At 46.0% G+C, this 14215-nt stretch overlaps 1 protein-coding gene across 2 annotated transcripts in view; it reads right to left on the bottom strand.

Annotated features, from left to right (window-relative positions):
- Positions 1-11514, bottom strand: part of ACTG2 (actin gamma 2, smooth muscle) — a 12516-nt gene extending 1002 nt beyond the window's left edge. Inside the window, exons 1-7 of one of the 2 annotated variants that reach the window (XM_084901303.1) lie at positions 11311-11514; positions 10773-10901; positions 7425-7535; positions 7054-7138; positions 5027-5188; positions 4015-4206; positions 2081-2262 (exon numbers count right to left, since the gene is read on the bottom strand). In XM_084901303.1, coding sequence (XP_084757429.1) covers positions 2081-2262; positions 4015-4206; positions 5027-5188; positions 7054-7138; positions 7425-7535; positions 10773-10901; positions 11311-11436 — 987 coding nt within the window. In that variant the 5' untranslated portion in view covers positions 11437-11514. Of the gene's footprint in view, positions 1-2080; positions 2263-4014; positions 4207-5026; positions 5189-7053; positions 7139-7424; positions 7536-10772; positions 10902-11270 lie in introns of both variants that reach the window. The other variant, XM_084901304.1, reaches the window with a different exon arrangement.
- Positions 11515-14215: the final 2701 nt, after the last annotated feature.

Here is a 14215-nt window from a genome sequence, read left to right as displayed (position 1 = left end):
ATCTGTCAACAGCCACTTGTACATGAGAAGTTCTTAAATTCATACACATACATTGTTCATTCTTGTCACTGAGCTTAGCCTTTAGAACTTGATTGTCCTGGCAAACAACTTTGAACTCCACCTATAAGTAGATCTAGAAGGACTGCACTTCTTCAACTAATTTCTCAGAATCTCAAGGGTCTAAGAATTCAGTGTTAGGACAAGATAAAAATTAAATTAATTTTTTTTTTTTTTTTTTTTTGTCTCCTTAAAATCTCTCTACAGATTTCTTACGTTACAGAGATCATGGGATTGCAGAATAAGAATGGCCTTTAGCTGAAACTGGTTTGGCTCAGTGGATAGAGCGTCGGCCTGCAGACTGAAGGGTCCCAGGTTTGATTCCGGTCAAGGGCATGTACCTTGGTTGCGGGCACATCCCCAATAGGAAGTGTGCAGGAGGCAGCTGATCGATGTTTCTCATCGATGTTTCTAACTCTCTATCTCTCTCCCTTCCTTTCTGTAAAAAATCAACAAAATACATTTTTTAAAAAGAAAAAGAATGGCTTTTAGAAGTTATCTTATTCAGGCAGACAAAAGTCACCCTATCACTCCTTGAGTAAATACCTCAAGGACTGGCAGAGCCACTAAAAAGGAAGCAGATTTTATTGCTGGGCAGTTCTGGTTGTGAGAAAACTCTGGGCTGTCTTGGGTGTGAGGCCCTCTATCTCAGCCCCGCCCCCACCCCCATTTCTTCTTGCATATCCCCAAGGCTTGCTACATCTCCCCCAATTCCTCTGCACAAATCCTGCTGTCCAATTTGTCTGGGATGTTCACACAGGCACACACACCCCTGAGCACCTTTGCTCATCCTACTTCCCCTGCCTGGAGTGCCCTTGCCCCTCCTCTTGCCTTATTTAAGTTTCCTTTCATTGATTATGTCCACTAATTAGATCCTAGGCCCCTTGAAGGCTGGCACATGTTGTTAAACTCAGGGCAGTGGCGCACAAAATGGAGATATGCATCAAATCACTGGTGCTCGTTTATCACTGTAGGTGGTGGGACTACCTTAGACATGATGAACTAGAATCTGGGGGTGAGGCGAGGTGTGGTGTCCTGACACAGGGTCCTGGTAAAAAGCCCCATGTGGCAGACCTCAGTAACGTAGCTGTTCCACTGGCTCCAGCTGAGAAGGGAACACAGGTTCTCACCTCTTTTCTGGTGTCCCACTTTGCTTCCCTGTGCTGAGCTCCATCTGCTAGGCAGAAGGAAGGCCCGGGCAGCCTTCCTTTGTGAAGAAGGTTCTTAGAATACTGACCTAGACAATATACTTCCTCAGATCAGGCCTACTCCCCAGGGACCAACTTTATTGTGAGTTTTTGTAACTCCGACCTTTGTTATCTCCGATATTTGTTATCTCTATTCTATTCCCAACTCCTTCTAAACCCATTAGCACCAAAGTTCCTAGAAGCCCTCAAAAAGGACTGAAATATTGATTGCTTAGGACCAGAGGGGCAGGGGGGAAGCGCTGGGATGGAGTGAGGGGGTAAGAGCAGTAAGACAAAGTGGGCTTCCATCCTACCGAGGCCAATGAGGTGAGAAGCCCTGGTAAGAAGTAGTGTGGGGAGGGCTAAGGCCAAATTGGGACAACACACTACCAGGAATCAAGGAATGTCCCTGTGAATTCAAACCAGTAGCCTGCCCCATGGCCAAACTTTCTTGTTGAAACTTTCACCCTCCTTTGGGGTAACACCCAACTCCTTTTTAAAGTTTCTGCCCCTCTATTTCCCTCCTCTTTTATTTTTTATATCCCCCCTCTCGATTTCTTCCTCAACCAGCTCAATATTCTCTTCATTCCAGATTCTTTCACCCCCTTCTCATATGACATCATGTGATTATGTTTGAGAGCCCATGCTAGACGTGTCTCCAACTCATCGGTGCCCAAGGAACACAATCCCCTGAGATGACATTTGTCCCAGACCAGGATGATGAGGAACCCAGGAGGCCCCTGAGCTACAGGCCTGGCCACTGGGCTCTGAGCATCTCCCAGGTAGACAGGTCATTGTACAGAGAACAGGATGGAAGGAATTGGGTGAAGACCCACCTTGATCTTCATGGTACTGGGAGCCAGGGCTGTAATCTCCTTCTGCATCCTGTCAGCAATGCCAGGGTACATGGTGGTACCCCCAGAGAGGACATTGTTGGCATACAAGTCCTTGCGGATGTCGATGTCACACTTCATGATGGAATTGTAGGTTGTTTCATGAATCCCGGCAGACTCCATGCCTAGTAGAGATCATGGTCTCTAGTCAACATCCATCACTCATGAACACCCTCACTTTCAGATCCTCAAGCGACCCCCTTCGGTGGTTGCAATTAATGATAGTTCAGGTCCTTAATGATCTCCCAAATGCGTTAAGATCAGACCCTCTAACTAGTTATCAACCTGCCTTTAGTTTTTCTCTGTTTGATGGATCTTTCAAGTTGTTGCCTGAAGTATATTTCTAGAGGGACACTTTCATTACATCATCTTTTTTCACAGCTTTATTGAGATATAATTCACTTGCCATTATATTTACCCTTTTTTTAAAGTATACTTTTTAGTAGTTCCTTGTATAATCACTGAGTTGTGCAACTATTGCCACAATATAATTTTATAACATTGTCAACACCCCCCAAAAGAAACCCCATACCCATTAGCAGACACTCCCCATTTTCCCTTTTACCCTTCCCCAGCTCTAGGCAACCACTAATTTACTCTCTGTCTCTATAGTTTTCCCCATTCTGGACATTTCATGTAAATGGGCTCATATGACCTTTTGTGTTTCACTTAGCATTTTTTCAATCTTCATTCATGATATAGCTTGTGTCAGTATTTTATTTTATTTTATTTTATTTTATATTTATTGTGTGCATATACCCATCATATCAGCTTTGATAGCTCTCCATTGTCTACAGGTTGACATTTAGCTAACTTAGCCTGGCTCAGGGATCTTCCTACATGCCAAACAAGCTCATGCCTACCTACCTGGCCTCCCACCTCTAGTTTTTTGTCCTTATGATATAATTTCACATAGTAGATAGAAGAATCTTCCTGAAATACAAACCTGACCTCGCTACATTGCTGCCTAATCTCCATTGCTGATAGGATTAGCCCCCACATTCTTTGTGTGGTCCAGCCATTCACTCCATTTCCCCCTGTGTGAAAACATACAACATGCATGCATGCACGCATGCACACATGCACACACACACAGACACAGAATTCTACCATCATGTCCCACATAGAACATGACATTTCACACCTCCTTGACTTTGCACATACCACAGTCACTACTGTCTGTCATTCCCTATTTTGCACTCCTTCCATCCCTGGATACCATAAAATGATAATCATTCTTCAAGGTTCTGTCCAAATATTCACCTTCTCCAAGAAGTCTTTCTTAGTTTCTTAGGCCTATGGCACTCTGTCCAGTTTGCTATTTACCACTACACTGTATATCAACCTTTGCTACAGGCCTACCTCCTTATACACTCCTCAGTGAAGAGTTGTCCTTGTATTATTCTTTTTTTAAAAATCCTTGTTACAACCCTACTTAGTAGGTCTTATCATTATTTCTACTTTATAGATAAGGTAACTGAAGTTTGAAGATGGTAACATGTACAAGGTGATAGGGCTTAATGAGACAGAGTCAGGACTTAAAACCAGGTCTGCCCCAAGCCCATCCTGTTTACTACTATAAATTTCAACCTCATGACCTAACTGCTGAGTGGTCCAAGGAGTGTTTTGTTTATTAGCCTCATTCTTAGTTTCATATTATATTCCCTCTCCTTTATCTTGATTTCCTTACTCTTTTATTTAAAATTAGACTTTTCCTAGCTGCATTGTTTATGTATTTTTGGCGCTTCCTGGAAAAATATGGGCTATGTATAAACAATAAGCCAAGTGAGCGTAACTCCTGGTGTTTCTCTTTCCATCCCATGCCCACCCCTCCACCCTGCCCTGCTGATTGGCAGGGACTGTGGGCAGCACCTCACCAATGAAGGAAGGCTGGAAGAGGGTCTCGGGGCAGCGGAAGCGCTCATTGCCGATGGTGATGACCTGCCCATCTGGCAGCTCATAGCTCTTCTCCAGGGAGGAGGAGGAGGCTGCCGTGGCCATCTCGTTCTCAAAATCTAGGGCCACATAGCACAGCTTCTCCTTGATGTCTCTCACGATTTCTCGCTCAGCTGGAAGTAGAAATGACAGAAAGTAGGTACTCAGTTCTGTTAGTTGGGTTGTCCCATTTTGATCTCTATGAGAACCTCCGTCTTACTTCTGCGTTGGATTCAGTCTTAGGATGAATGTTAATTTTTTTTTATTATTCCTCTTACTAAAGTGGGGATTTGAAGTCTTGATTCCCAAGCAAAACATTGCATGGGCTTTTCACCTTGCTGTCTTCACTCTGCCCTGAGAGTGCTGAAGGCCTTCCTGGGGGCTTTGTAGGTCACACTTCTGGTCTAGATGTAGGCCTATACGTTGTGATCTTACAGTATTTAGGAAGGCCCCTACCTAAACACTCTCTTTTCCAGGGTGGCCACTGAGGCATGATACCGTCCCTTTAGATAGTCAGACCTTGTTTGTTCCAGATGAACTATAAATGCCCCTCGTTAATGAAATGCATCCCCAGATCTTACTACCATTCAGCATTATTGAAGACTAGCTCCGATCCTGATGTGGACATGGACAGAGGTAGCAGGTCCCTGGGAAGAAGGGATGCTGAGAAAGGGCACTTAAGGAGGGCTTAGCAAGTGCTGCTTAGGATAAGTAGGTCTAAGCCTTCTTTCCCTCCCCAGGGTGTATTGGTTGGGAACTTGCCTCTTACATAAGGTTGCCTTGACTATCTGGTCTTGCCCAGAGGCCCAGCCTCTGGCTAGAGCCTTCCTGTCTACCCCATGATAGTTTGAAGACACATAGCCACAAACTTCTCATCATAAGGCCTGGGAACTTCTGGTCCTCGATCAGATTTGGTTGTGAGCTGAACTCAGAATCAGGAAAGGGGCTGGATACCTGTGGTCACAAAGGAGTAGCCCCTCTCGGTGAGGATCTTCATGAGGTAGTCCGTGAGGTCGCGGCCCGCCAGGTCAAGGCGCATGATGGCGTGAGGCAGAGCGTAGCCCTCGTAGATGGGGACATTGTGGGTGACGCCATCCCCTGAATCCAGGACGATGCCTGGGGACAGAGGGGATAGGACCTGTTAAAACTCTTCTTGTCTTTCATAGGTCTCTTCCTGGGACCATTTGCCCATGATTTTCAATGACCGTATTTACTTTAGTAGCTGAGAAAATTCACCCACCAGAGGAATAATCAATCATATTCTTGCATGCACATCAATTTATTCTCCCAAATGAGACTATGGCCTATGGAAAGCAAGTAGAATATCTCCTTCTCTTGTACTCCTTGAAACACTTGCACAACAATGCACACTTATCAATTTGCATCTAGACTGCACATTCTTTTTAAAAATATATATAAATATTATTTTTTAACAGAGAGGAAGGAAGAGGGATAGAGAGTTAAAACATTGATGAGAAACATCGATCAGCTGCCTCCTGCACACTCCCCACTGGAGATGTGCCCACAATCAAGGTACATGCCCTTGACTGGAATCAAACCTGGGACCCTTCAGTCTGCAGGCTAGTGCTCTATCCACTGAGCCAAACTGGTCAGGGCTAGACTGCACATTCTTTAAGTGAGACTGGGTAATTTGTACATCTTTCAGGCACCAAACTAAAACATATGCACACACAATTAGAATGTTAGATTTCATAGGAACTATAAAAACCATTTGAAAAAAATTAAAATTCTCTACTAATAATATTTTAGCAAACCATGAAAGGAAATAAGCTTTCTTGGCATAAGCTATCTCTCTTGATCCTACAGCCACATCATAATTGATGGGGAAACATTATAATGCTATTATTTTATTATTATTTACTATTGTCCTGGGTGCTTAAGCCATGGCAATAAGACACATTGAAATAAGAGGTATTATTATAAAAAAGAAACAAAATTTTCATTATTTGAAGACTATGTGGTTGTATACTTAGAAGAGAAGCAGCTGAAAAATGATTAGAGCAAATAAGATAGTTTAGTAAGGACAAGAGGTAAAATAAATAGCCAGGGGCCAGTAGCTTACTCTTATACAAGGATGTCCATCACAGCATATCTTACATTAAACAAGAAAAAGTGGAGACAAGGTAAAGGCCCAGCAAATGGTAAAATAAGTAAATAAATAATGGATATATCATACAATGGCTTCCAAGTGGCCATTAGACATGATACTTACGACAAAATCAAGTGCAAAGCACAGGGTGTAAAACTGTATATACCCGCACTTCCCTATTGCTGTTCTTATCGCCTGTAGTGAAATTATCGTTTACTCTGTCTCTTCCCTGCTACACTGTGAGTTCCACAACAGCTGGATCTGTCTTGTTTGTCCGTGGTGCAGTGTTTGCACATGGTGGGCAGGATTGGAAAATATCTGATGATGAGTGCATGCATGAGTGAATGAATGGATGAATGAACATTTCAATGAATACATGAATGAATATTAGTAAGGGGGGGGGGAAACCCCAACCCAAGCAAACAAGGGACCACAGAAAAAAATATACGAGTGAATGTTTGAATGATATTCAAGCTGTCAAGTCCCTATGAAAAACTTTTATTCCTAAGCTCTCTCTGTTTCCCTGAGCACCTTTCTCCACCAAGGATACTTGCATATCCGCCATCCCAGTTTTTGCTAACCTGCTTCATAAGCAGAAACATCCCAGTGTTGTTGGAACGTGTGTCCAAGCTCCCAGACTGACCCCTGGGAGGGACTGGCCCTTGCTGGGTGTACCAGTCACGGTTGTTCATGCAAGCCCTTCCCATCTACACTGGGCATACTGCCCTCCACATGGGCTTCCCTTCTGCTGGCCCAGTGTGAGGTGTCCCCTGGGTTTTGGCCGTCCATGTGATTCTTCTGAGCAGGAACCTCTTTCCCTTCCGCCCTCTAAAGTCAGAAAAGGCGCGATTACAACAACAGGGTCACTCACCTGTCGTGCGGCCAGAGGCATAGAGGGAGAGCACGGCTTGAATGGCGACGTACATGGCAGGGACGTTGAAAGTTTCAAACATGATCTGAAAGGGACAATGCAGAATGAAAGGCTGTCCGGCAGGAATCACAGCACCTCCTGCCCCCCAAAAGAACTTGGAATATATATATATATTATTTTTGGAATCTTATGAAGGGTAGGAACTATGCCTATTTACCCTTCTCCCACCTCCCCTAGGGCCTGGCACGGACTATGCACACAGCAGGTTCTCAAAAAATCCTGTGGCACCGATGTGTGAATGGGAGAAAGGATCATGTTGAGTGTCCACATCCCGTTCTTGGGCCAGGGCTCAGGTCTGGCTGGCCTCTCACCTGGGTCATCTTCTCCCTGTTGGCCTTGGGATTTAGGGGCGCCTCCGTGAGCAGGGTGGGGTGCTCCTCAGGTGCTACCCGCAGCTCATTGTAGAAGGAGTGGTGCCAGATCTGTTGGGGACAAAAGTCAGCTGAGTCCAGCAGTCTTCCCAGCGGGCTGGAAGACTCCAACTGACACGCTGTGCTGAGGGAGCATGGCTCTGTGTTCTTGGATCTGGAAAGAACGGTCACCCTGGGAGTTTCTGATTGAAATTTAGAAATTATAAACAGGGTCCCAGACAGGACCCAGATCTGGGGCCAATATACTTAGCATGTTGATTGTGTCCGTCTGAACTCCTTTCTCTCCCCTGCTTTGTGCCCTGGGGGGTCGGGGGCAGGCCCCCTCCATCTCTGTTTTCCTTGCTTTCTGGCTTCTGCCTATGTTTGGTTTCTAGAAGATACGAGCCAGAGGTTGGAGAGGGAAGGAGTGCGTTTCTCCTGGGGACAGTGTGGCCCTTCATGAGCACAGTCCTGTCGAGCAGCCCCTCTCTCAGGGCTCCAGCTCTCGCCACGTTTCACTGGCATTGCCCTCCCTGCGCACCTCCTACCTCCCTCACCCCCAGGAGAGGGGGATAAGAGCTTCCCTCTGTTGCTAACATCCCTTTCTGGTTCCCTTTCTGTGCACATCTCTGTAAGCAGTTCTTCCCTAAATTTACTCTCAAGCCCCAACTGGGAGTATACTGTCTCCTGCTGGGAAACGAACAGCTGTGCTTGAAACTTCTCTGTATATCACGCCCCGGCCGCCGGCAGTGCAGAGCAGGGTTTCTCTACCTCAGCTCTTTACTGTGGGCTGGGCACTCCTTGTCGCAGGGGCTGACCTGGGCATGACAGGATGGTTAGCAGCATCCCTGGCGCCCACTCACCAGATGCCAGGAGCAGCTCTTTGTCTTGTGACAGGCAAACATGTCCCCAGCCACAGACAAAGGCCCCCTGGGAGGCACATCGCTCAGGGAGAACCACGGCTTTAAAGGAAGTTATTTCTTCTCTCTGTGTCCAGGTCCCTCTTCTGTGACCCAGGACCACAAACAGGAGTTTTTTATTTCTTAGTTTCAGAGAGATTTCATTTTTTATTTCGGAGGCATTTGGCAAAGAGTGCCAGGGACCTGAGGCTTTGGTTTTCTCAGAAATGGGGCACAGGAGCATTCGATTCCACCGTGCCCACATAGTTGCGAGCCACTGGCTGTGGGCCAGGTCCATGCTCACTGTAAGGAGTGCAGATATGAACCAGACATGGCCCCTAGATTTTAGTTTCAAGAAAGAGTGGAGAAGGACTAGCAAAAAATACAAAATACAAATTTTAAGTGAAGACTGAGGCAGAGGCCGTTCCGTTGGGGGGAGGGGGGGGGGGGACCCTGCAGGCAAAGGAAGTGTGCAGAGTCGGAGAAGGGCACCCAGCGGAGGAAATGGCACCCCCAGCAGGGGCCCATTCCCACAAGTGGCCCGAAGGAGGTGGCAATCAGTCCGAACGAGGGGATGCCAGTGTTTCTTCAAATGTGGTCCCCAGGTGCCTTCTCCCAGCATCACCTGGGACAACTGCTACAGGTGCGGGTTCCCAGGCACGTCTCAGTCCCACAACTCACAGTCGTTAAAGCACATTATTTTTAAAAAATCGACTTTGTAAAACATTCTGTAATGCAAAAATCTGCACTTCATCCCCCCCCACCCCTTTTTTTTTTTTGAGTTTTTATAATGTACTTTAAAAACAATGTTACAATTAGAAAAAAAAACTTAAGTGGAATAAAAATCTCTCATATTTCAACAAAAAATTGACTTTTTTCTTCTTAACCTTTCACCCTTATCAAATTTCAAATTTATCACTCTCACCATTTACTTATTTCATGTACTTTTTGTTTTATGTATTATTATTAGACTTCCATATTCAGTTTTGTTCCTTATAACTTTTCAGTTAGTTCAACATAAATAATTTTCTTTTTCATAGTAAAAATTTATTTTAATATATTGATCACTTATTTTAAATGCTTATGTAATATTTCATCATATGTCATTATATATTATAATCATATTACTATTCATATGGTATCTTCCATTTTTATCTGTAAATAACCTTGTAGTAGCTATGTCTGTGCATATTACATTTTCTTTTTTCCTCTGGTGAGGATTAACAATAACAAAGAGGAGTTCATATTGTTACTACTATGAATAAAATGTTTTTGTCTGTTATGTTTTTTATTTATATATTGTCAGGTAGAGACAAATAGTATGTGCCATTTATTGAGCATTAAGTATGTCCCCTACCTTGGGATTATATTAATACTAAGTCTTCACCTAATTCAATCTCCCAAGCAGCCTAATGAGGAAAGTATTTTTATCTCCACAAATGAGGAAACTGAGCCTGAAGGGACGGGTTTGCTCCCAGATCCCCCTGTCACTGGCTTGTGTCTGTGTTCTGAATGGTTCCACTGTGTGAGGCCAAAGCTATTGTGTTTTATCTATTTATCTCACATCCAGAGTGATCGAATCGAGGATTTGGAGAAATGTACAGTGAATTACAGATTTCAAATCACCCCTCTTTATTCCCAGTGGCAGTCTGCTCAATAAGCCCTCTATTACATTTCAAAAGGCAGTCAGTGCAAAACAAGAACGCTCAGACAACTGTCAGCAGAATTTATCAAAAGAATATTTAAGAGGTTCTATTAGCATTTTGCACACATGGTTGTGTTATCACAGACTACATTCTAAAAAGTGCTCCTTCCCCACACTTTCTCACACACACAAAGGGCTTCGAAAACCCCCGAGAGAATCTTACCTACAATGTTCATTAGAGAATCATCATCATAATATATAATAGCATCAACGCACTTCTCTGAGGTCATGGCAGGGAATATTAAAAGGGGGCCGAGGTAGCATTTGAAGGAAGGAAGAAGCGCTGGGTTAGCGTGAAGGCTGTGTGAGGGAGGAAGCTGGGGATTCGGCAGGACCAGGGAGGTCCTCAGATCCAGACAGGAAGTTAGGGACCTTCCCTTGGTTCGTGAGGAGCTCCTGAAGGTTCCTGAGGAGGTGAATGACAGGGTGTGACCTGTTTCTAGAAAGAGAAGCTGTGCGGCCATGTAGAGAATTAACGGGGTGAGTGAGACACCCAATCAAAGGAACCAGTCAGGAGGCCTTGGCCGTAGTCCTGTGGGAGATGCCAGCATCCGTGGTTGGGTGTGGCCATGGGGATGGACAGGAAGGAAAGAAGGATGTGAGAAGCATTTTAGAGGAAGAGTGGACAGGGCACAGAGGACCGTGAGGGTCACAACGATGTTTTATCGTGAAGATGAGCATGTTAAAAGGGGAGTTGACCATTACCTTCTCCATGTCATCCCAGTTGGTGATGATGCCGTGCTCAATGGGGTATTTGAGAGTCAGGATCCCTCGCTTGCTCTGAGCCTCATCCCCCACGTAGCTGTCTTTCTGGCCCATTCCCACCATGACACCCTGCAACACAGAAGAGGCCGGTGTGAGCTGGCTGAGGGCTCCCCGCAGGGGGCTCAGGCATCAGAGGCTTTCTGAAGGAAAATGAAGGCAGGAAAAATGTCCTTCTTCTCCAGGAAACAGAACAGCAGGAGATGCCGGTGAGGCAGACACAGTGGATGAGGGAATGAGGGAGAGTAGGAGAGAAGGTGGAGGATTTCTTGTAAGCTCGTCTTTCTTTTTTCTCCTAAAACAATGTCATTTTCTGAGAGAAAGCAGAGTTCCTCCACACACTTCCTCTCCTTACCTTACCACACATACACACACACACACACACACACACACACACACACACACACAGTCTCAGCATAGTCTCCACAAGGCAGTGCTCACTCCTAATGTCTCAAAGCCTTGTGTCCAGATGAGCACACACCTGGTGGCGAGGGCGGCCCACGATGGAAGGGAAAACGGCTCGGGGGGCGTCATCTCCTGCGAAGCCAGCCTTGCACAGGCCAGAGCCGTTGTCACACACAAGTGCAGTGGTCTCGTCTTCGCACATGGTGAGTGTGGGCAAGTGAACCAGGGGCTGGAGCACCTTGGGGGTTGAGGGAGAAGAGAACTAGTCAACTGATGGTCAAGAACATGTTGGAGACGGTCTTCTCCTTCTTCTTCTTCTTAAAAATATTTTTTATTGAGGAAGACAGAGGGATAGAGAGTTAGAAACATCTGTCAGCTGCCTTCTGCACACGCCCTACTGGGATGTGCCTGCAACAAAGGTACATGACCTTGACTGGACTTGAACCTATGACCCTTCAATCTGCAGGCCCATGCTCTACCCATTGAACCAAACCGGTTAGGGCTGGAGATGGTCTTCTTGACTTTGAGGCCTGAGCCCAGCTGCAGCCAGGGCCCAGTTCCAGGAGCCACCGTGTGGACCTGGCCTCCCAGTCCCTGGCAATTGGGCCCCTTCCCCCTCCCCTGCTGACATGGGCTGAACTGTGTATCCCAAGTTCATATGTTGAAGTCCTAACCTCCAGTCAGAGTGTGAGTGTGTGTGGGGAGGATAGGGCCTTTACAGAGGTAATTAAGGTAAAATGAGGTCATTAACCCAATGTGACTTGTATCCAATATGACTACCCCAATAGGATGGGTGTGTTTATACGAAGAGCACACTGGGACAGAGACATGCAAAGGGGAGACTGTAAGGAGGTACGAGAGGGTAGCCATCTCCAAGCCAAGGAGAGAGGCCCCAAAAGAAACCAATCCTGCCAACACCTCCATCTCGAACTTCTGACCTTGAGAACTGTGAAAAAATGAATTTCTGTTGTGGAAGCCACTCAGGCAGTGATAGTTTGTTATGGCAGCTCTAGCAAACGCAGCTACTTGCCTCTTAAAAGCTCCAAACTGCTACAAAGCTTTAATCCAATGGAGAGAATCTTAAAAGGCTTGAAGGTTAGGAAGGGAGTTGAAAGAATGTACAGCACATATAACAAAGGATTATTAATATATATAACAAAGGATTATTAATATATATAATAAACAAAGGTTTATTTTATATATATATATATATATATATATATATATATATATACACACACACACACACACACACACACACACACACACACATATATTTTGTGGAAGAGCCAGACTCAAGGGGCCGAAGAGCCGCATGTGGCTCGCGGGCCGCAGTTTGCCGACCACGGGTCTAAGTAACCAAACCGGAAAAGCTCTTGCTCAGCATCTGTGGGCGGGGCCCGGGGTCTCACGACCGTCAGCCACATGCTGTGGCCACGGTAAAAGCTGACCCACCTCTGGCTGGGGCGCTGTGGCCAGCGCTGGGGGTCACCCTCATTGGAAAAAGCGGGGGGGGGGGGGGGGTGGGGTGTGGACTTGCATTCACTGCTGACGTGTCAGACTGCACTCCTTTTTGGAAGGTGAATTTGAAAAAGGCTGTTTAAAAGCCTTAAAATGAATATACATCTTTTGTGTATAATGTCCAGGGTGGGCAAAGTGTGAGTATGTGAGATACAGTGTATTCTTGCGTCACTACTCATTAATGATGGTAATGTTTTCCCGGTGAACTACGGTGTATATCTTTTGGTATAAAAGTGCCTGATTTACCCCTGGGAAACACTCATGGGTAAGTGGAAAGATTTGGCCGGGAGCCAGCTCATCACAGCTTTGGTTAAAATAACCAAATTGAGAAACAGCTTTAATGTTGAAAAAAAGTTACTAAAGAAGAAGTAAATTGGTTTGTAAGCTAATTGCCAGAAGCCTCACGTCGCGGAGAGAGCAGGGTGTCCGATGCAGCGGAAAAGGTCCAGCTGCTTGGTCAGGTGAAACATTCCATTTTTGGTTAATGCATTAAAAAAAATTTTTTTAATGGGGCCCTTCAAATCTATTGTCTATTGAGTCCTCATGAAAGCCCTGAGGGAAGGTGTTTTTATGTCGACTTCACAGGTTTGGAAACTAAGTCGAGGAGAAGGGAGAGAAGGCAGCCTGGCGCCTCCCAGCCAGGAAGAGGCGTGGCCCGCATCCACCCTGGGCAGCTCCAAAGCCTGGGCTTGCCCCTGCCTCACCGTCTTAACGAAACGCTCACAACTTCTCCATGTTTGGTGTTCTCGCTTCTGCCTCTCGTCTCTCCAGCTCTGCTGGCAGCAAAAGCCCCTAAACAAAAGGGTCTGTGTTCCTGTCGCCGAGGCTCTGGGCCCCTCCGAGGCCAGGGTTATGTCTGCATGTACGGTTTGAGCCACTGCACTTGCCTCGGTGTTTAGCACGTAGTAGGTGCTCAGTTAACGTCCGATGACAAATGTCGGATGACAACCCCCACCTGAGAGGCCTCCTCCCCGACCTGGTCTCCACTGCCCCTGGCATCCTCAGGTCCCCACTGTCCGGTATCATGACAGCTTGGTCACGGGGGCCTGGTTGAGGACCAGATGGGGACGGCTTTCTCTTCACAAGCAGCCCAGCAAGCAGCTGTGTCTCCGTGTTCCCGCAGGGGCCCACCTTGAGGGGAAAACAACCCTGAAAGCCAGCAGGTGGCCAAGAGGCAGAGCCACTTGCTAGAGCAGTGGTTCTCAACCTTCCTAATGCCGCGGCCCTTTAATACAGTTCCTCATGTTGCGGTGACTCCCAACCATAACATTATTTTCGTTGCTACCTCATAACTGTAATGTTGCTACTGTTAATGAATCGTAATGTAAGTATCTGTGTTTTCCGATGGTCTTAGGCTCTACAGTCGCGACCCACAGGTTGAGAACCGCTGCTATAGAGCCTAAGACCATCGGAAAACACAGATACTTACATTACGATTCATTAACAGAAGCAACATTACA

The sequence above is a fragment of the Pipistrellus hanaki genome, assembly GCF_964339955.1.
Source record: "Pipistrellus hanaki genome assembly, chromosome: 12".
In the NCBI taxonomy this organism is placed as follows: domain Eukaryota; kingdom Metazoa; phylum Chordata; class Mammalia; order Chiroptera; family Vespertilionidae; genus Pipistrellus; species Pipistrellus hanaki.
The sequence above is the reverse complement of the archived record's forward strand: the minus strand, read 5'-3'. Positions and strand labels throughout refer to the sequence as shown.